Source organism: Monodelphis domestica, chromosome 3, assembly GCF_027887165.1.
Source record: "Monodelphis domestica isolate mMonDom1 chromosome 3, mMonDom1.pri, whole genome shotgun sequence".
NCBI lineage: Eukaryota > Metazoa > Chordata > Mammalia > Didelphimorphia > Didelphidae > Monodelphis > Monodelphis domestica.
Genome location: NC_077229.1, coordinates 520,215,606 through 520,235,945, shown reverse-complemented (window position 1 = coordinate 520,235,945; position 20,340 = coordinate 520,215,606). Strand labels below are relative to the sequence as shown.

The 20,340-nt window shown below is 36.7% G+C and overlaps 1 protein-coding gene and 1 long non-coding RNA gene across 3 annotated transcripts in view; one reads left to right on the top strand and one right to left on the bottom strand.

Moving 5' to 3' along the window:
- Positions 1-20,340, top strand: part of LOC130458548 (uncharacterized) — a 49,688-nt gene that overhangs the window by 12,656 nt on the left and 16,692 nt on the right. The gene's annotated exons all lie outside the window — the stretch shown is intronic.
- Positions 3,649-20,340, bottom strand: part of FBXL17 (F-box and leucine rich repeat protein 17) — a 449,402-nt gene continuing 432,710 nt past the window's right edge. For both annotated transcript variants that reach the window (XM_056824950.1, XM_001380499.4), the window contains one exon: positions 3,649-6,415. In XM_056824950.1, the coding sequence (XP_056680928.1) occupies positions 6,278-6,415 (138 nt within the window). In that variant the 3' untranslated portion in view covers positions 3,649-6,277. The remainder of the gene's footprint in view (positions 6,416-20,340) is intronic.

Here is a 20,340-nt window from a genome sequence, read left to right as displayed (position 1 = left end):
ATAAGAAAAGAACTTTTCCTTCTCCTTTGTTACCCTCTTTCCTTTCCCATTCCCATCAATAAACTTAAAATATTTAGATGTTTCCCTCTTGTCTCTTTCCCTTTAAACAAATCCCATAGAAACAGGTACCACCTCACACCTTGAAGATTGGCCAATATGACAGCAAAGAAAAGTAATAAATATTCAAGGCAATGTGGCAAAATTGGGACACTAATGCACTGCTGGTAGAATTGTGAATTGATCCAACCATTCTGGAAGGCAATTTGGAATTATGTCCAAAGGGTGCTAAGAGATGGCCTGCCCTTTGATCCAGTGATACCACTGCTGGGTTTGCACCCAAAGAGATAATAAGGAAAAAAATGTGTATAAATATATTTATAGCTGAATTCTTTGTGGTGACAAAAAAAAATGGAAAAGTAAGAGGGTATCCTTTGATTGGGAAATGACTGAACAAATTGTGGTATCATCAGATGGTGATGGAATACTATTGGGCTGAAAGGAATAATCTGGAGGAATTCCATGTGAACTGGAATGACCTCCAGGAACTGATACAGAGCAAAAGGAGCAGAACCAGGAGTACATTGGACACAGAGACTGATACACTGGCACAACTGAACGTAATGGACTTCTCTACTAGCAGTAATGCAATGATCCAGGACAATTCTGAGGGACTTATGAGAAAGAAGGCTATCCACAACCAGAGAAAGAACTATGGGAGTAGAAATGCAGAAGAAAAAGATATGATTCATCACATTGTTCTATGGGGATATGATTGGGGATGTAGGTTCTAAATGATCTATCTATTGCAAATCTTAATAATTTGGAAATAGGTTTTAAACAACAATACACATAAAACCCAGTGGAATTGCTCGTCAGCTCTGGGAGGGGGTAAGGAGGAAGGGAAGGAAAGAACATGAATCATGTAAAAATATTCTAAATTAATTAATGAAATAAAAAGTATATATGAATTGAGATAATAATTGTAAAGTATTCTGAGACTCTTGGATCAAAACCTATTATTTCAAGAAATTTTGGAGGTAGGAAACCACAACATGTACTGAATAAGTTATCATAAATTCATTTTGATTCTGAGAATTGGAGGCAAAAAATATGGAAAATAAATCTGAAGTTTGTTGAATAAAAAATAAAAGAGATAAGAAAGGTTATTACATTTTGATAAAAGGTAGCATAGACAATGAAGAAATATCAGTACTCAACATATATGCACCAAATGGTATAGTATTCAGATTTTAAAAGAAAAAACCATTGGAGCTTAAGGAGGAAATAGATTGTAAAATTATATTAATGGCGGACCTCAACCTTCCCATATCAGATCTAGATAAAGTGAACCAAGAAATAAATAAGAAATAAGAGAAGTAAATGAAATTTTAGAGTTAATAAATATCTGGAGAAAAGTAAATAGAGATAAAAAGGAATATACCTTCTTTTCAGCAGCACATGGTACATATACAAAGACTGACCATGTACACGGGCATAAAAACATCACAAACAAATGCAGAAAAGCATATAATAAATGGAACTTTTTCAGATCATAATGTGATAAAATCATAATTAGCAAGGGTACATGGAAGGGAAAATTAAAAATTAATTGGAAATTAATCTAATTCTCTAAAACTGGTGTGTCAAAGAACAAATCATAGAAACAATTACTGATACAAATCAAAATTTATGGGATACAGCCAAAGCAGTACTCAGGGGGAATATTTATATCCCTGAGTGCCTATATTAACAAAAAAGAGAAAGAGGAGATAACAAATTGGGCATGCACTACAAAATCTAGAAAAAGAACAAATTAAAAACCCTCAGATAAAAACTAAATTGGAAATCCTAAAATCAGAAAAATTAACAAAATTTGAATTAAAAGAACTACTGAATTGATAAATAAGGGAAGTGGTAGAACAGAAAGAATGCTGGCTTTGAGAATGAAAAGGGCTCTGATTCAAGTTCTGGCTTTGACAAAAATTAGTTGTATGTGACCTTGGGGAAGACATCCTTTCACCGAGATTAGTGATTTAGGGGGTATCCTCAATCCCTTGCTTCCTATATTCTATCTGTTGACAAGGCCTGTCAATTTCAACTTTGCAACAGCTCTTGAGTGCTCCCTCTCCTATCTGCTGATACTGCCACTACCCCAGTACAGGTCCTCATCACCTCATGCCTAGATGACTGCAATAACCTATTAGTTGATCTGTCTGCTGCAAGTCATTTTGAAAGGGAATTCTTATTTTTCTTTGTCTATTTTGAGTTAACACTTGTGAAAGGGAACTCTTTATTCTGTCTATTTTGAGTTAACATTTGGTTAACACTGACTTAAGTAGCCCTACTTAGTAACTCACCTGACTGTGAAGTGTGAATCAGACTTTCTTTTTATACCCCTACTTAGTACCTCACTAGACACTAAGTAAGAGTGTTCACAAGTCATTTGCTAAAGTGGGTAACAATTCAATCAGTCAGGAAATTGTGAATCCTTTTGATAAGAGTTTATACTTCCAGAGGATGAGACTTGGATCCCGCAAGGCACTGTCCCCCTGGCCAGTGCTAGACAATTTGAAAGCTGGGAATGGGCCCTGTGAAGAGGGGAAGGGACAAGAAGTCATTATAAAAGCCCTGAATTTCTGGGGCTAGAGGGAGGCTTCGGGGCTTCAGGAGTTGTCCTCAATGGGCCATTATCTTCAGCTCAAACTGCCTCTTGGAGGAAACATGGGTGAGCTGGCTTTCCTTTCCTGACTTCTAGAGAGATGAATTCTAGATGAAGATTAACAAGTCATGCTGGGCTAAGTAGAGTACCTGAGCAATATTTAGTGTGATAGGTTAAATATCTTCTCTACTCTCTTTTTGCATTTTTCAACTTTCACTCTCTCCACCTATTTTGTAAATAAAAACTAATGAAAGTCATTTTGACTTGCCTATAATATTTTAAATTGGTGACCACCATATTATTTATAATTTTTATGTATTTTAGTCAAACCATTAATTTTAATTCCTTATACATTTCTGTTCTTACTGTGGTCTTCCTTAAGCACAGCTCTGACTATGACACCCCATCTCTGCCTCCTGATTTCCTTCAAATTCCAGATAAAATTCCACCTCTACCAGGAACCCTTTCCCAACCTCTCCAGATTCTAGTGCCTTCTGTCTGTTTAATATTTCTAGTTTATCCTGAACACAATTTGTTTGTACAAAGCTGCTTGCTTGTTGTCTCTGTGAGATCCTTGAGCGGAGAGACTAGCTTTGATATCTTTTTGTATACCCAGTACTTTGCATGTGTCTGGCACATAGTAGGAGCTTAATAAATGTTTCTTGCCTGACTTTGAGTCTTTTCATTTATAACATGAAAGGTGTGATGATTTCTAACTGCTTAAGGTTTTATCATCAATTTATCATATTTCACTATTTTATCTTCTTTCAATAATCACAGGAGAACTTGGAAACTTATGAAGACTCACTTGTATTGACTATTCTAAGTGAGTCACTACTGCTCTCTAAAAATGTTATTTTTAGAAGTAATATATATCACATATATCACAAATCATATATCATATATTATATATTTGAATTTATGTAGTATCCACAATCCCCACAATAAACATCAAGAAGCATATTTGCAACATAGAAAGCAAAAGACACTGTGTTTTACTTCTTTTTTATTTCAACCCATTGCAAGGTCAAAAGTTCCACGGAAAAATAGAAACCTACAAAGGCTGAATTTTCTTGTTGCACTCATAAAGGGGAATTCAAGACAAAGGACCAATCTTTTCTACTTCAGCAATATCATTCATTGTCTTTATTCTGAAAGGGCTGTAGAGATTTTGGAGAAGATAAAAAGACGAGCATTCAATTTGTCTACATATATTTGTGACATTCCAAGCAAAATGCTACATTTTTCAGAACTGTTGCAAACCTCATTTTGAAGCATCTAATTGAAGGACAAACTGAACAACAATACCTGTAATCCTTGCTATGGATGAGGTTTTGGTTGTCCTCTGCAGTGAATACTTTGGGGTTAGATGTGAACTTTCTCTGAATGTACCAAATTGAGATTTAGCCTGTGTCTCAAAGAATGAAATGCAACCCCTTTAATAAAGCCTGTGCACTTTAGAGCACTATTTTTTAGTTTCAAACCATTTTTAAGGGGGGAAAAACTCAAGTGTACACCTCAAAAAACATTCAGTAACTGAACAGCAACACTCTGAAGGTTATAACTTCCACTGGAAGCCATGACGTTTCCATTTTTGATGGCTGTCACTTCTTTTGTAATTTTTAACTATTTAAAATATATTGTGACATATATAGAAAATTAAACTTTTGCTTATTCATTCAAGCTATGACTACACATATTGTCTTATAAATCAGTTTTAGATTAAAAACCAGTTAAAATATTGCCAACTAAGGTATTTTTTCAGTAGTTGGGAAATGAGTATGAAAATCATATAGTACAAGGTGTAAGAAATATAGTTTGTTAATTATAAACAGCCTCTTTCTTCCAGAGTAATAATGTCCTTCCAGAGAAAGTTAGCAATCTCCTGCATAGTCATGGGAAACACTTCTGCTGCTTACTGACAAGGATTTTTTTTTTCTTTTTAAATATGATTTGGACTTTTAAAAAAAAAACAGGCAACATTGACATGGTAACATAATCAGAGGAGACAGTTGTTTAAAAAAAGAAATTTTAAATAGTGAATGATATACATATTTAACACCATGCTTACTTCCCAAAGCTACTATCATCTACAACTTTGGGGGGAAATAAGGTACCTGTGGCTACAGGAACCTCATTTAAGATATCTGTTAAAAGACAGAATAGTGGCTAATGGCCAAAGCATGGAAGAATAAATAGCAAATTTATGAAACAGGGCTCTGTTTCTAGCTCTACTCTGAAGGATAGTATACTTTATGTTAAGCAGATCCTATGCCTTGATTACATATGTCAACACAGGAAAGAATTAACTGAGCCTGGGTTACCGCTATCAAATATGGGACACAGAGATTTAAATACATTTTAATTTACTGACAGGCATTTTGCTGACAGCTAGACATCTTTCTTAAAAGAACTAAATGATTAATATTGACAACAAAAGTGTAAACAGGAGCATAAGTAATTTTCTAATTGTTAGCCAACATTCATTCTTTACCTGCGACATACCTACCACTCAAAAAACAAGAACATGCAAAAACAAATCCTTTCTACATATCAGCATTTCTAAATCCAAAAGAAAAAGAAACAAAAATCAACAGATTGTCTATTTAAATATTAGTTATCGTTCATTAACATTCCAATTAAAATCATAGAAAAGGATTTTCATAATTATCAAAATGAAGAAAACAATTAAATGATCTATAGATTCTGTCATAACAGCACATCCTTAATTAAAACGGTGGCTTCACTGTCCATAATATGGAGATTCGTCCCAATTTTAGTCAAAGTAAAATCTGCTCCTCAATTGGTGCTTGCAGTGAAACCATAGCTAATACAATATTAACGTCAACCCCACAAAAATCTTTCGTACTCTAGGTAACTCGAACCACTTGCAGAACAACGAATAATTGACCGAGTTAGCACAGAGACTTCACACGGCTTCTCGCCTTACAGTGTTCCAGGGCTCTGCTCTGTCTAGTGTCCCTGTCATCCTGTGGTGCTATTTGAGATGATGCCTTTAGGTGGACACGATGATGGTCCGCCCAATGATTCCCAATGGCCTGAAAAGTGCCTGCATGCCGAGAAATGGCATCTGCAATAGAAAGAATCCGGCACAAAGTGTTTCTTTTTATGAAAATACTGGTTTCTAGGGTTCATAATCAGTGTAAAATCACTTCTATTTACTATGGCTTGTGGAAGTCAACAATTATATTACATCAGTTAAAGAAAGTGGCCACTCCTTTGGGGAGATCCGCATATTTTAAAGAGAGTAAGAATTTAATGTTCAGAAAAACAAATCCAATTCGGCCATTCTATCTTACATTTTTTTTCCAGGAAAGGGCCCCAAACCTAAGAAGATCCATTGTTTTAAAAATCCTTAATTTTGAAAAATAAAAAATAAAAGACTCATCGGGTTAACAACTAACATCTGCTCTTATGTTCTGTAGAATCCAAATGGAAAATACACACTCACTCATGTGCACACACACACTCACATCGACACCAAGAAAGGCGAACGTTAAGACGTCCTCCAGAGATCCTATCCTACACCCCCCATCGGCCACTCCCCTCACAGCTGCTGGATGTGTCAGAGTTTGCTTAAGATACTGCAGGAGGTGTTTAGGAGGCGTTGGACATGTTGGGTGTCCAGCCCATCTGATAAGCACGCTCCAGGGTCCTCTTGCAGTCTTGCAGGACGGTACTGAAGGTGATGTGCGGATACTGGTGCACGAGCTGCTCCACCGTCACTTCATTCACCTGTAGCCAACAGAGAAAGGGCAGGGCGCGTCAGAAGCAGCGGGACGGCCTCAAACCTGGCAACCCTTCTAGAGTCCCAGAGATCTAGCCCTGCGCTTAACTGAACTCCCGTCCACACGGGCCAAACGAAGGGCGTCTACACGCCTCCTAACAGCAAGAAGAGACAACGTGAACGGTTGAGAACATTCTCCTCCAAGCTTACCTGATTCTGCTTCCTAGAAGATGACAGTGGAACAAACATCAATTTGAATCAGTGTATAATAAAAATTTAGTGATTGGGATGCGTTACAGATAAGCCAGTTTTCTACATAAAAAATATACAAGGGAATCAGATGTCACTTCTAAAATATCGTCATTTACGGATACCTATTTATAAAGGATAAAAACATGTGAAATGGCACAGAGGAGTCTTGATATGAGCTTTTTGGAAGTTCCCATTTATGGCTTTTAAACATAATGCTATTACAAAATTCAAGCCCTTTATATGTTGAAATTCAAGGAGTCAATAATTAAAATATACAAGGCAAGCTAAAGCTGGCAGGTCAAGGATATCCCCGTGGACCTTGACCATCGTGATTAGACAAGGCAGCCAGACAAACCTAATTAAAACCAACACCTTTACAACTGCAGTGCTGTGAGGGGTTTCATTTGTCAATTATTTTAAAGGTAATTGCCATTCATATCACAGAGGGCGACAGCTTTCTTTTTCCCTTTAGATAAATAAAATGATTAACTTAAGAATGACAATTTGAGTCTGAAATGTTTATTGAACACTGGATTCTTTTCAAATTCATCAACATTTCTATTCCAATATTTAACAAGCCAGTCTTAAAGAAAAGGCTAGTGATATAGAGTACATCTCTGCAATTTTTCTGTCATAAGTCAAACGGGAAGAAAAACCAGGCACAATGAATGAGAAAAAACCATTAAAACAAAGCCACAACTTGATGGACTAACTGAAAACGTGCTTATACATTATGCTTGAAGGATAACGAACTTTAGGAGTCAGATGTTTTTACCCCCTAAAACACCACGATGTCTGTGAGTTGCTTTCTTCTCTGGGATGTTCTAACGGGAATTCAGAGATTTCATTTTTGCGGATATTTTTCACCATTAGCTTGATTATGGAAATCTACATGTAAGGATGTTCCATCTTTCCCAGAATATTTGGCCAGGCAAAATTGGCCTGCATTTGAAGCACGTAGGCAAAGTACTTGATGGCTGCGATTCTAATAAATAAAGGATATGCTGCTTTTGGAAATAAATCTTTATTCATGTAAAAATAAAACCCATCTACACTATTTACTTTTTAGATTTAGCAGAAATAGGCAAGTAGATGTGAAAATATATATTAGTATCCAATTAAAAAAAACCTCACCCTATGGAGCTTCTTACAATACTGCTTCATTCAACAGACCCCTAAGAGCTCGGCCCCCTCCCTTCCTCCCCCGCAAAGTACAGATTCAGTGCTAGCATGTGTGGTTTTTAATGAAAAACACCCAATACCAGATCCCAAATGACCCATTTTTACAAAGGCACTTGGGATCTGGTGGGTGCGTTTTTCATTAAAGCTCCTTAGCAGAAAGGTGAGCTGGAAAGGGCAGGATTCATCTGTCCAGCTCCCCGGCTGGGACATGGTCAGAGGCCTGCCTGTGGTCACCAAACGAGTGTCAGAGAGAGGACGACATTCATTTCTATCAAGACTCCTCCAGTCAATGACTGGTCTTCCTGCAACACTCCGATGCATCACGTTGGGGTCTGTATAAATATGTCATTTCCAAATACACACATACTCCACACAGGTATGTGACTTCCATCCATCTATATATATATTCAGTTACATTCCAAAGCAAGAATCTCCCAATTGAGGTTTCAATATGTTGCAGGTCAGCATAAGAAATTAAATGGCATTTGGGGGAGTTTTGTGGAAACTGCAGATCGCATGTGAAGGCCAGGACGGGATACAGAAAAAATCAGAAACGCACACGGAACCGGAAATGGACAATAAGGTACTGTAAATACGCCATAAAAGAAGACACATTCAGACTTCTCTGATTAGGAGGGCCCACATTTTCATACAGATCTTTCCAGATTGCGGGGATACCGAACGCCTAAAATCCTTGGAAGGCATGCGCCCCTCTCTCTCCCTGGAGGTATTCACATAGGGAGGGAGAATGGATTTGAACCCTGTGAAAATCTCATTTTGAAAAAAAATTATTTATGAATGACAGTGGGGTTATTCACTTTTAGAAGAGATCCACTCTAAGATTTCTTTATTAAAATGTCCGCATGGCATTTAAAATATGTGTTGGCTTAACAAAAATTCCATTTAAATGCATCTGTTGTCCGATTCATGAATCTGTCTATAATGTGCCCCGTTGCAATGATAGGTGGCAGCAGGCCTCGTTTTCACATGAAGTCACCGATACTCTCCAGTTAATTATCCTAAATACCTTTCCTCAAGGTCTTCTGCTAATATGGTGCCCTGCGGAATTTTAAAAATACAAAGTTTCTGCGCTTTGGTAGAATTATATAACAAAAAGAAAATGAATTCAGCAACAGAGACTGTTATGGCCAAGTAAATACATCAACTTTCTATAGTAAAAACTAATGCTGCATTTGGCATTTCTAGGTGAAATATGGCGACAGATTCGCTTGATGCTCTTTTGCCCCTTTGAAATAAAACTTATTCCTTTCTGTTTGGATAGACTGTCTTCACAAAGGGTTTAGCAGAAAAAAGTAGCAGAGCAGTATATCATTTGAGAGCGAAATAGTCTGCTGCAAATCAGAAAATACATCCCTAGAAAAAGCAAACGGGAAGCATTGAAGTTCAAACAATGACGCGGCTGATTTCAGGGTCTTTACATATTCAGGGTCTTCTGCTGTAACGGAAAACTCTGGGCGACAACTTCTGTATTGCATCTTTGATGTGAAAAAAGGCTCCACATCTCCAAGCTCTGTGCAGCAGTCACTTGGAAGGGATTACAGTGACCAAGAGAAAAGCACGGAACAGGTTTTGTTTTAAACGGTAGGAAGATTCAAGCCGACAGGACCATAATTTACGTTTTCGAAATGATTATCACTTTTTAAGAAGGTGGTAGTCATTTGTCTGGCATTTTCATCTATTTTGAGGTAACACCTATTAGTACTTTTTGTAAATGTGAGGCAAATTGCTATGCTAATTATGGTAAATCACACCATAGTTATATTATATAGCCATTGCTGCTACTGAACTGTGATGAATAACCTTTAAAGTTTTGATTTCAGCTTCTTAAAATTAGGACATTTAAAGAATTTTCTAGACTTTTAAATTGTTTCTCACAGAATCCCCCAATTTCAAAATAAACTAAGTTCCACCTCAAATTTATTCTATTTTTCACCTGCCAAAAAGAATTTCTATGAAATGGACAAATTTTTATTGACTGGTTAAAGTATAAATAGGAGATGTGTTGGTGTATAAAAAAACAACTGACACCTGGATCATATATCAGAAATAACCAGCAAATCTATATAAAGGACAAGTAAAAAGTATACGGCACAACACTAATAATATGCTCGTCTTAATGATCAATACTTTCTGTATCCTATTAAAATAAGCCAGTAAGTGAAAAAAGTATGTAAAAAACAATACTGTATGATGGTATATAGCCCCACAAGAACAGGAATCTTGTCTTATCTAAACATTCTCTCTTGGTGTCTAGAATAAAACACCATAAACTCTAAATAATGAATATCTTTTGAATTAATGAATACAAGAAATTCAAGTAGTATGATCATCATTCTCATATGCTGCTGCTATAATAGATGAAAGGTATTAGCAATTTAGTTGACTCTAACAAACCTTTAAGTTATGTAATCCTTATTTTACAACCAAAATTCTTTATATCCTTTTCCTACCTTGAAGTTCCTGCTATTCCCTTGTGTTTTCTGAGATCTTTCAAGAGACCTAGGTTAGTTTGTTCCAGCATCCTCAGACAGGAGAAGATAATGAATAAAATGCCCAATTTTTGCTCAGCTAATATTTCTGAGGAAAGTTTTAAGAAAATGAACACCAAATGAGCAGATTATGTATTAAATAATAGCTAGTGTTTTTACTGGATCCTTTTTTTTGGGCTTTTTAACTTTAATTTTTAGTTTCAAATTCTCTCCCTTCCTCCATTCTCCTTTGCCCATTACCCAGAACCAAACTGTTTGGATGATAACAGTCTTGTAACAAACTTTGAGATCCTTTCCTTTCAATTTTTCAATCATTCCCTTGATAATCGTGACCATTCTAGAAGAATTTTAAAATTCATATGTTCAGTTCTTTAAAGTAATTTTTGGTAGTTTGGCAAAGTACTTAGTATGTAAATTAACTTGAGCAGTATTGTCATTTTTATTACACTGGTTTGGCCTCTATGAGCAATTAATATTTCTTCAATTATTTGGTTCTGTATTTATTTGTGCAAAGAGTATTTTGTAATGGGGTTCATATACTTCCTGTGACTTCTCAGTGTTTTAGACCATCTGCAATTATTTTAAAAGGAATTTCTCTATCTCTTTCTGTATGAATTTATTTGTACTATATAGAAAATGCCGATAATTTGGGTTTATCTTATATCCTGAAACTTTGTTGAAATTGTTCATTATTTTGCCTGGCTTTAGTTGCCTAGTATGCTTTAAGTATATCAGAATATCACCTGTAAAAAATGATAATTTTGTTGCCATATTGTCTAGACTTATTCTTTTAATTTCTTTTTCTTGTCTTATTGCTAAGGCTAGCAATTTCTAATACAATATTAAAAATGGTGATAATAGACACTTGTTCCATTTTTTATCTTGTTGGAAAGGTTTCTAGTTTTTCCCCATTACAGATAATTTTTCTTGGTTTTAGATAGTGTTAACAAGGATTTTCAGAAGTGACAAAATGGATCTGCAGAAAAGCAAGAGGCTTGGAACTTGGTAAACCGCCAATCAACTGAGATGGAGACAGAGTTCCAATGGAATCTTGAAGGGAGCAGTTAGGGGAAACGCAGCTGTCTGAACTCACTTCCTTCTCTGAAGGTTGGAAAGAGAAGGCGGAAGAAAATCTCTCTCTTTGGTCATTGATTATCTATATGACTGAGTGCTGAGAAGATTTTTGGGGTTAACTCAGTAGAAGCCTTTGCTGTCACCATCTCCCCTTAGGGAAAGATAATGTTATTTCCTGGATTAGAAACACCTTGAACTCTTCAATCAACAGGGATAACTTAAAATTACAGGGAGACCCATTTTCATCTCACTTCTACCCTCTCCCTACCTCCTCTACCCAAAAGAATAAAAGACCTTTACTTAAAAGATTTGATTGTGGGAGTTAGTTATTAGAGGAAACCTTCAAATTTACCATTTCTGAGAAGAAAAGGGAACAGGAAGTAGGGTAGGGAGAGGAGTGCAAGATCCAGTCTTTCCCTTAGTTGGCTTCCTGGTGTTATGGCTTTAACATTTCCTATTACCATAATTCTCCTAATAGTGGTTTCTATTACAATAGATACTTATTTTAAGAAAAGCTTCATTAATTCTTATGTGTTCTAGTGTTTTAATAGGAATGGGTGTAGTATTTTGTCAAAGCTTTTTCTTTATCTCTTGAGATAATCATGACTTTTGTTGTTTTCATTATTGATATAGTTGATTATGCTTAACGTTTTCCAACTATTGAATTGGCCCTGCATTCCTGATATAAATTTAGCCTTATTATAGTGTTTGATCTCTGCAATATATTGTTTTAATTCCTTTGCCATTATTTTATTTTAAAATTTTGTATCAATATTCATTAGGAAAATTGGTCAACAGTCTTCTCATTTTGCTTTTTTCTTCCTGGTTTAGGAATTAAAACCACATTTGTGTTAAAGAAGGAATTTAGCAGGGCTCCTTTAACTGTTTTTGCAAGAAGTTTATATAATATTAGAATTAACTGTTCTTTAAATGTTTGGTAGAATTCACTTGTAAATCTTTTCTGGTCTTGGGTTTTTGTTTTTCCCCTTAGGGATCTAATTTATGGCTTGTTCAATTTTTTTTTCTATACTAGAGTTCCTTATGTATTCCTTATCTTCTATTAACTTAGGAAACATATTTTTGTAAATATTCATCCATTGTATTGCTATTACTTCATTGCTTATGGTACCTTTTAGCAAAATGTAGTTTCTCTGATTATCACTTTTAATTGGTTCTATTTTTACTTTTGCTTATCCTTGCCCATTTTATAGGTCAGTTCATCCTATTCCCAATTATGACTACTAACTTGGTATTTCTCTCTATCCTATTTTCATCTTTTTATCCTTTTCTTACCCCGTTCCCTCCTCTACAATCTGTTTTGCTTCTGACTACTATTTTCATTAATCTATTCTTCCTCTTTTCACCACCTCCCACCTTACCTCCTTCCTTTCCTATGAAATTCATTATTGGTTAAGATAAATTTCTATAACCAAATCTGTATATATATATTTTTTTCTTCCCTCTCTGATCTAGTTCAGATGAGAGTGAGGTTCCAACATTGCCTGCTCCCTCCATGTTTTCTTCTTTATTGGAGAAAAATTCTTCCTTGCATATATTTTTAATGTGAGATAATTTTCTCCATTTGACTTTCCCTTCCTTTTTCTTCCAATGTATCTCTTTTTCTCTCCTTTCCATTCTTCTTTAGAGATCATCAACATAATAAAATCACTCATTCCTTCTCTCTAAGATTCTTTCTAACTCCCCTGACGATGAAAAAATTTAAGGTGTTAAATGTATTATGTTCCTATAAAGGAATCTCAGTTTCATTCAAGGCCTTTTGATTGCTCATTATGTTTACCTTTTTATGCTTCTTAGGTTTGAATATCAGATTTTCTACTCAACTATATTCTTTTCAACAGGAATGCATGCAAGTGCTCTCTTTTATTAAAGATACATCTCCCCACAGGATCCTATTGTTTTAATGGATAGATTGTTCTTGGCTGTAATCCTAGATCTTCACCTTCTATAATTTTGTTCCAAGTCCTCTAGTCCTTTATAGTGGTAGCTGCTAAATCTTTTGTGATCCTCTGTCTCAATATTTGAATGATTTCCTTCTGGCTGCTGGGAAGAATTTTCTCCTTGACTTGGGAGGTCTGGAATTTTGTTATAAAATTATGGAGTTTTTATTTTGTAAATAGAAGGTGATCAGTGAATTCTTCCTATTTCTACTTTGCCCTTAGATACTTAGATAATTTTTTGACACATGATATTTAGATTCCTTTTTTAATTATGGTTTTCAGGTCCTTTAATAATTCTTTAATTATCTCTTGTCAATCTATTTTTCAGATCATTTGTTTTTTCTATAGTTCATATTTTCTCCTATTTTCATTTTTGTTTTATCATTTCTTTATCATGAAATCAATAGTTTCTATTTGACTATTTTGAAAGAATTATTTTCTTTAGCATATTTTGTGTGTCTTTCACCGTGCTATAAATTCTTTTCAAAATTTTCTTGCATTGCTATTATTTCCCCAATTTTTTCTCTACAGCTTTTATTTTATTTTAAAATATTTTATTTTATTATTTTCTAATTGTTTTCTTTAGCTCTTCTAGGAATTCTTATTGGGACTATGTCCAATCTGTATTTTTTTCTTAGAGGCTTTGCTTACCACAATATTTTGAAGTCACTGTTTTCTTCTGAGTATGTATCTAGAGCTTTCCTTATAACCATAGTAGCTTTTTAATGGTGAATTTTTTCTTCCCATTTCCACAGCCTATTTCTTGACTGGACTTTATGTTACAATTGGGTTCTGTTCACCTCTAGGAATGGGAGAGATGATTAGCTTTAACTTCAGTCTTTTGTTGTTCTTTTGGTGCTTTCACAGCTAATTTGGGCACCTGTAAATTTTCAGTGCTTCCAAAGTGGTTGGATCCAGGAAGTAGTCTAGTCACTACCCTCCTGGGCCTTACCCAGTTGGGATCCCTATTCCCTTGAGATGACAACCGCTCCTTTTTGCTCAGAACCTGAGAACTGGGCAAAGTAGCGGCCAAAGGATAGCTGCTCCTGTGTCCAAGGCTAGTCCAGAGGACCCCTGGAATACCCTTCTAACTGTTCAGTCCTCTTTCTTTCCCTGTATGCTGGGTTCTCCAAATGCCAACACGGTTGCTATTGTTGCCACTTGCTGCTATTTTAATCATTGAAGGTCCAAACGCTTTGGTGTTTCCATTTCCAGGCCCGTTTTCATGCCAGTAACGCCTGCTGACCTTCTCTCTGTCCTTTTTAAGCTATCCAGAGCTGGAGAAACGACTCATGGTGACTTTTTGTTGGTGATTATGTTGAAAAATGTGTTGTGTGCGCTTTTTATTTGTACTGTTTTTGAAGGACTGTATTAGGAAAGCTTGGGGGAAAGGCTTGACTTACTTCGTTATCTTTCTTCCTGGAGACTATAACACAAGGCACTCATTACTGAACACTGGCTGGCTTCCAAAGTTGCTGTACGGTGTGCTGCAGGTATGTGTTCAGTAGGATAGACAGATAAATAGGGAGAGGCAGACAGAAGGGGACTAGTCCTACGCTTTCATCATTATAATGCCCTCCTGAATAAGAAGATTTCCCAATCAACCATTTTATAGAGATGAAATCTCAAATGGTTGCTTAGAGCTTGGAGTCAGGTTTTTTCATGCTTTTGAGTGTGTGTGTGTGTGTGTGTGTGTGTGTGTGTGTGTGTGTGTGTGTGCTCGTGTATGTACACGTGTGCATTCAAAGATTCATGAAATTTTAACTATGTCAGGCTTCTTAGAGAAGGGGAAGAAATTCCATTGAACATATCTGGATAAAAGCAAGCGGAGGAAAAACCAGAAGGCATATTATTCTTGGAATATATTATAGATCACTAGGACAAAAAAAGAGAGGATGAATCCAGTTAACAATATAAGCTGTGTGGACATTTTTTAGAGCTCTCTCTTTTTATTTCTTTTTTTAAAATTTTATTTAATTAGATGATTTAGAATAATTTTCCACGGTTACAAGACTCATGTTCCTTCCCTCCCTTTCCCCAACCCGTCCCATATCTTATGCGCAATTCCACTGGGTTTAACAGGTGCCATCAATCAAGACCCATTTCCTTATTGATATTGATATTTGCACTGGGGTGATCGTTTGGAGTCTACATCCCCAGTCATAGCCCCACCGGCCCATGTCATCAAGTGGCTGTTTTTCTTCTGTGTTTCTTTTCCCACAGTTCTTCCTCTGGATGTGGATAGAGCTCTTTCTCATATGTTTCTCCAAATAGTTCTGGATCATTGCATTTCTGCTAGTAAAGAATTCTATTACATTTGATTGTGCCAAAATGTATCCGTCTCTGTGTACAATGTTCTCCTGGTTCTGCTCCTCTCACTCTGCATCACTTCCTGGAGGTTGTTCCAGTCTCCATGGAATTCCTCCACTTTATTATTCCTTTTAGCACAATAGTATTCCATCACCGACAGATACCACAATGTGTTCAGCCATTCCCCAACTGAAGGGCATCCCCCCATTTTCCAGTTTTTCTCCACCACAAACTGCACAGCTATGAATATTCTTGTACAAGTTTTTTTCCTTATTATCTCTTTGGGGTACAGACCCAGCAGTGCTATGGCTGGATCAAAGGGTAGACAGTCTTTTGTCGCCCTTTGGGCGTAGTTCCAAATTGCCCTCCAGAATGGTTGGATCAGTTCACAACTCCACCAGCAATGAATTAATGTCCCTACTTTGCCACATCCCCTCCAGCATTCACTACTTTCCTTTGCTGTCATGTTAGCCAATCTCCTGGTGTGAGGTGATACCTCAGAGTTGTTTTGATTTGCATTTCTCTGATTATAAGAGATTTAGAACACTTTTCATGTGCTTATTAATAGTTTTGATTTCTTTATCTGAAAATTGCCTATTCATATCTCTTGCCCATTTATCAATTGGAGAATGGCTTGATTTTTTGTACAATTTATTTAGTTCCTTATAAATTTGAGTGATTAGACCTTTGTCAGAGGTTTTTGTTATGAAGATTATTTCCCAATTTGTTGCTTCCCTTCCAATTTTGATTGCATTGGCTTTGTTTGCACAAAACCTCTTTAATTTTGAGCTCTCTTTTTGCTAAAAGTAGAGGAACTAATACTTTCTTGCCTGGACTTTATAATACCAGATCCTAGGATACTAAAAAAATGGAAAATTTGATTACTGAGTCATTGTGGCAGACTCAGCAGAGCAAAGTCATCCTGAGGTATTTATGGATAAAATTAAGAAGACACCAAACAGAAAAAAAGATATGCTATGATGTTTCTAATAATTCTTTTTTGCCACCAAACACAATAGCTGCAGACTTTTGATATTAGTCCTAGATATGCTTATAGAGTAGAAACAAATGGCACAAAAGAGAACAAAACTGAAAAATGCAGATGGACTAGATCAAATATACACAGAGAAGGCATCTCTCTCTCTCTCTCTCCTCTCTCATCCTGGACTGATACTATATATGAACCCTGAGTTGGGCTTAATTCATAGAATTAAAGATAAAAAGGGATGGCTGGGTTGTCTTTGGGAAATTTGTTTGATTAAAAGTCCATCTTTTAAATAGTTGTCTACCAGTGTTGTTAGTCTATCACTATGGTTCCATACAAGACATGAAATAATATTGTACCTGAAGAACTGAAAATTAATAACGTCATAGGCACAGTGGAAAGGTGCATGTGGGGTGAGAACAAGCTGCAAACCATTCCAAATAAGTAATAATGGAGAATCAGAGTAAAGGATGTCAATGAAGAAATATATGAGAAAAAAAATTGATGGGCGGGTGACATGGAAGGTAAAAAAAAAATTTAGTTGGGCAAGGGGACAAAGCCTTGAACCTTGGCACGTAAAACCTAATTTTCTTATTCCAAATTCAGACATTCCATAACTGGAAGCAGTGAAGAGTTTCACTATATCCAAAGTACCTTGGCACTGAGCTAGCACATAGTCATCTAGAATCAAGCTCTCTGTGATGGCTCCTCCAGACCCCATATTACAATTTAATCTTGTAGCAAGGGAAGGTGCAAAGTAGAGTGCAAGGACTGATTGACAGCCCTCAAGCCTGGAAAGCTGGGATCTTGCCTCATACTTTGTGGCACACATTACTGAGAGCTCTTTATCCTCTCCTCCTCCTTTACCCTGAGTTCTGTTACTATCTTCACTTTCACCCCCATCTCACTGATAAGGTGACCTTCCTTTCCAGGTTCAGACTCTCTGCATGCCCAAGTGATTCCCTTTCATCCTGTCTTCTCCAGCAGATTGGCTCCTCCATCATCTCCACTCTTACTTATTTTCATTCTCTTTCAGTCTGTTGGCTTCTTCCTTACTGCCTACAAACATAGCCATGTCTCTGTCATCCTCATAAAACTTACTCGATCCATTCATCCCTATTAACTAAAATTGCATATTGCACCTGAATTTTGTGGCTAAATTCTTTTAGAAGGCTGTGTTTAATAAGTACCTTTATTTCTTCTCTTATTCTTTTTTATAGTCTTGGCTTCTCTGCCCATATTCTTCATCCAAAACTTTCTTTTCAAAAGTTATCAGTGGCCTGTGAATTGTCAGACCAGAGCAGTCTTTTCTCAGTCCTATCCATCTTAATCTCCTTTCTACAGCTGATCATGTGTTTAGCTGCTGCTGATCATCCTCTTCTTCATGATATTCTCTCTTCTATATGTTTTGCAGCAGTGCTATATTTGGGTCTTCTGTCTATCTGACTCCTCCTTTTAAGTTTTCTTTGATCTTTATCTAGATTATGCTTATTAGTCACGAGTGTCCCAAAGGGCCATATCCGAAAACATTTTCCCTCTCTCTATATTGTTTCCCTTGATTTTATCAACTCCCGTGAATTCAATTGTCACCTTTATGCTGATGATTTTCAGATCTTATCCAGATCCAACAACCTCATTGCTGACCTTCCGTCTTAAATCCTCAACTACCTATTAGACATCTACATTCAACGAATCTAAAGTCATTCTCTTTCCCCTTCCATACTGCTCTTGAGAGTACCATCACTTTCCTAGCTTCCCTGGCTCACAGCCTAGATGTCCCCTTTGACTCTTCACCCCATCTTACTCATCTTTTGCTAAGGTCTGTCGATTTTACCTTTGTAACTTCTGTCAAATATACCCTTTTCTGTCTTCTTGTACTGCCACCACCAATCTCTTCATGCCTAGAATACCGCAGTAGCCTGCAGGTTGGTCTGCCTCCCACAAGTCACTCTATTCCAGTCCATCCTTCGCTCAGTTGCAAAAGCGATTTTCCTAAAACATGGTCTGAGCCTCTCACTCCTACCCTCAGTAAACTCCAGGGGCTCCCCATCGCTTCTGGGATCAAATATAAAACTCTACGTGGCATTCAAAACTGACACAGTCCCTTACCTTTCCAGTCCTAAATCGGGGTACTCTTGGGAACTCTTTAATCACTGGCACTGTTTTCACTAGCTTTACTCCTCATGGAATGCTCTCCATCTTCTTCTCTGCCTTCATCTCAGATAAAGTTCTAAGTGTTTCCCTCTTAACTCTAGAGACTTCACTCTATGGATCATTTCTTCTCCATCCTGTAGTTTGTCCCCCCGTTAGATTAGTTCTTAAAGGGGGGCTGTCTTTTGCCTCTCTCTTTATATCTGTAGCTTGTTGCCTGACAAAGAGTTGTGATGGATCTCCAAGTCATGCCGCTGCTAAGAGTTCTGGAGTTGATTCGTAGTGCTGGAAGCCAGTATCCCTTTTCAGTCATTTGCCTCCGTATCGTACGTTAATGTTGTGACAAAGTCTGAACTTTTCCTGCGTTATGGCCGATGGTACGAGACATCCTCGGAGTTAAGCATTAACCTGGGGTCAGGGTCATTTCAGACAATACATTCAAACGAGGCCGGACTGTTCTTGGTTTATGTGCCCAGAAGCTCCAGAACGGGCTCATATTTAAAAGGAAAAAACAGTAATATGTATTTTAGTAACATCAAAAATTTGCATGCAAATGATATGAGTCATCTAAGTAAGGGTTTCAGTTTTTAAAATAAGACACTAAAAAAATAGAAGAGCATTATGGATTTCCCATGATCCTGTAAAGTCTTTGACATGGCAAATAATTTTAGGCTGCTGCATGTATTATATATTCATTATAAATTTTAATGGCATTTCCCATAGTCAAGTAGTATTACTTCTCACTGTTCCCCTTTTATTATCTAGCATTATGTAGAATGTATATTAAAGTTTGCTGGTGTTGCCTCAGGGACTAGGAGCAGGAAGGAGAAGTTACAAGATGGAGCATTTGTTGATGCCTTCCCTGCCTTTCTCCGTCCTTTTCTGAACAGTGAAGGGATCCAGGGTTCCTAGTACTTTGGAAGTCATGCCAAACATGTGCCTCAAGACCACAGCAGACTCTATAAAGGAGCTGACAAAAGGGGCTCCCCCAATAAAGACGAGGACAGCGAAAGGATCTTCAGGCTAAGCATCCCCTTCAAAAGTTGTTTAAAGCCCACTTTATCCTTCTTTATGAAATGACGACTTTCTTTTCATGAACACTTCAGACACCATTAAATGGTTATTTGGGACAGACCTTCTGAATGATTCCAGAAGCCAAAATGGCTACCTAGAGGTCATAAACAATACTAATCTGGGAGGAAGGAGGTCTTCTTTCCAGGTTCCCCGACGTTCAAAGGGGACATTTTAAATCACAAAATATTAATATTAGAAAAAATTATCTTAAATGAAAAAAGACATGATATGATCAAATTCTATTAGGAATATATTTCTAAAAAGCATAAAACATGCAAAATGGTTATTAAAACTGTTTTTCTCTAAAGCGCTATCTTCTATGGATTTAAAAAAATGTTTCATTGACATTCTTTTTTTTCATAGGTATCATTATCAGTACCCTGTTCCTCTTGTCCCTCCCCCCCAATGTATACTTCATTCTGTACCTCTAGTCCAAC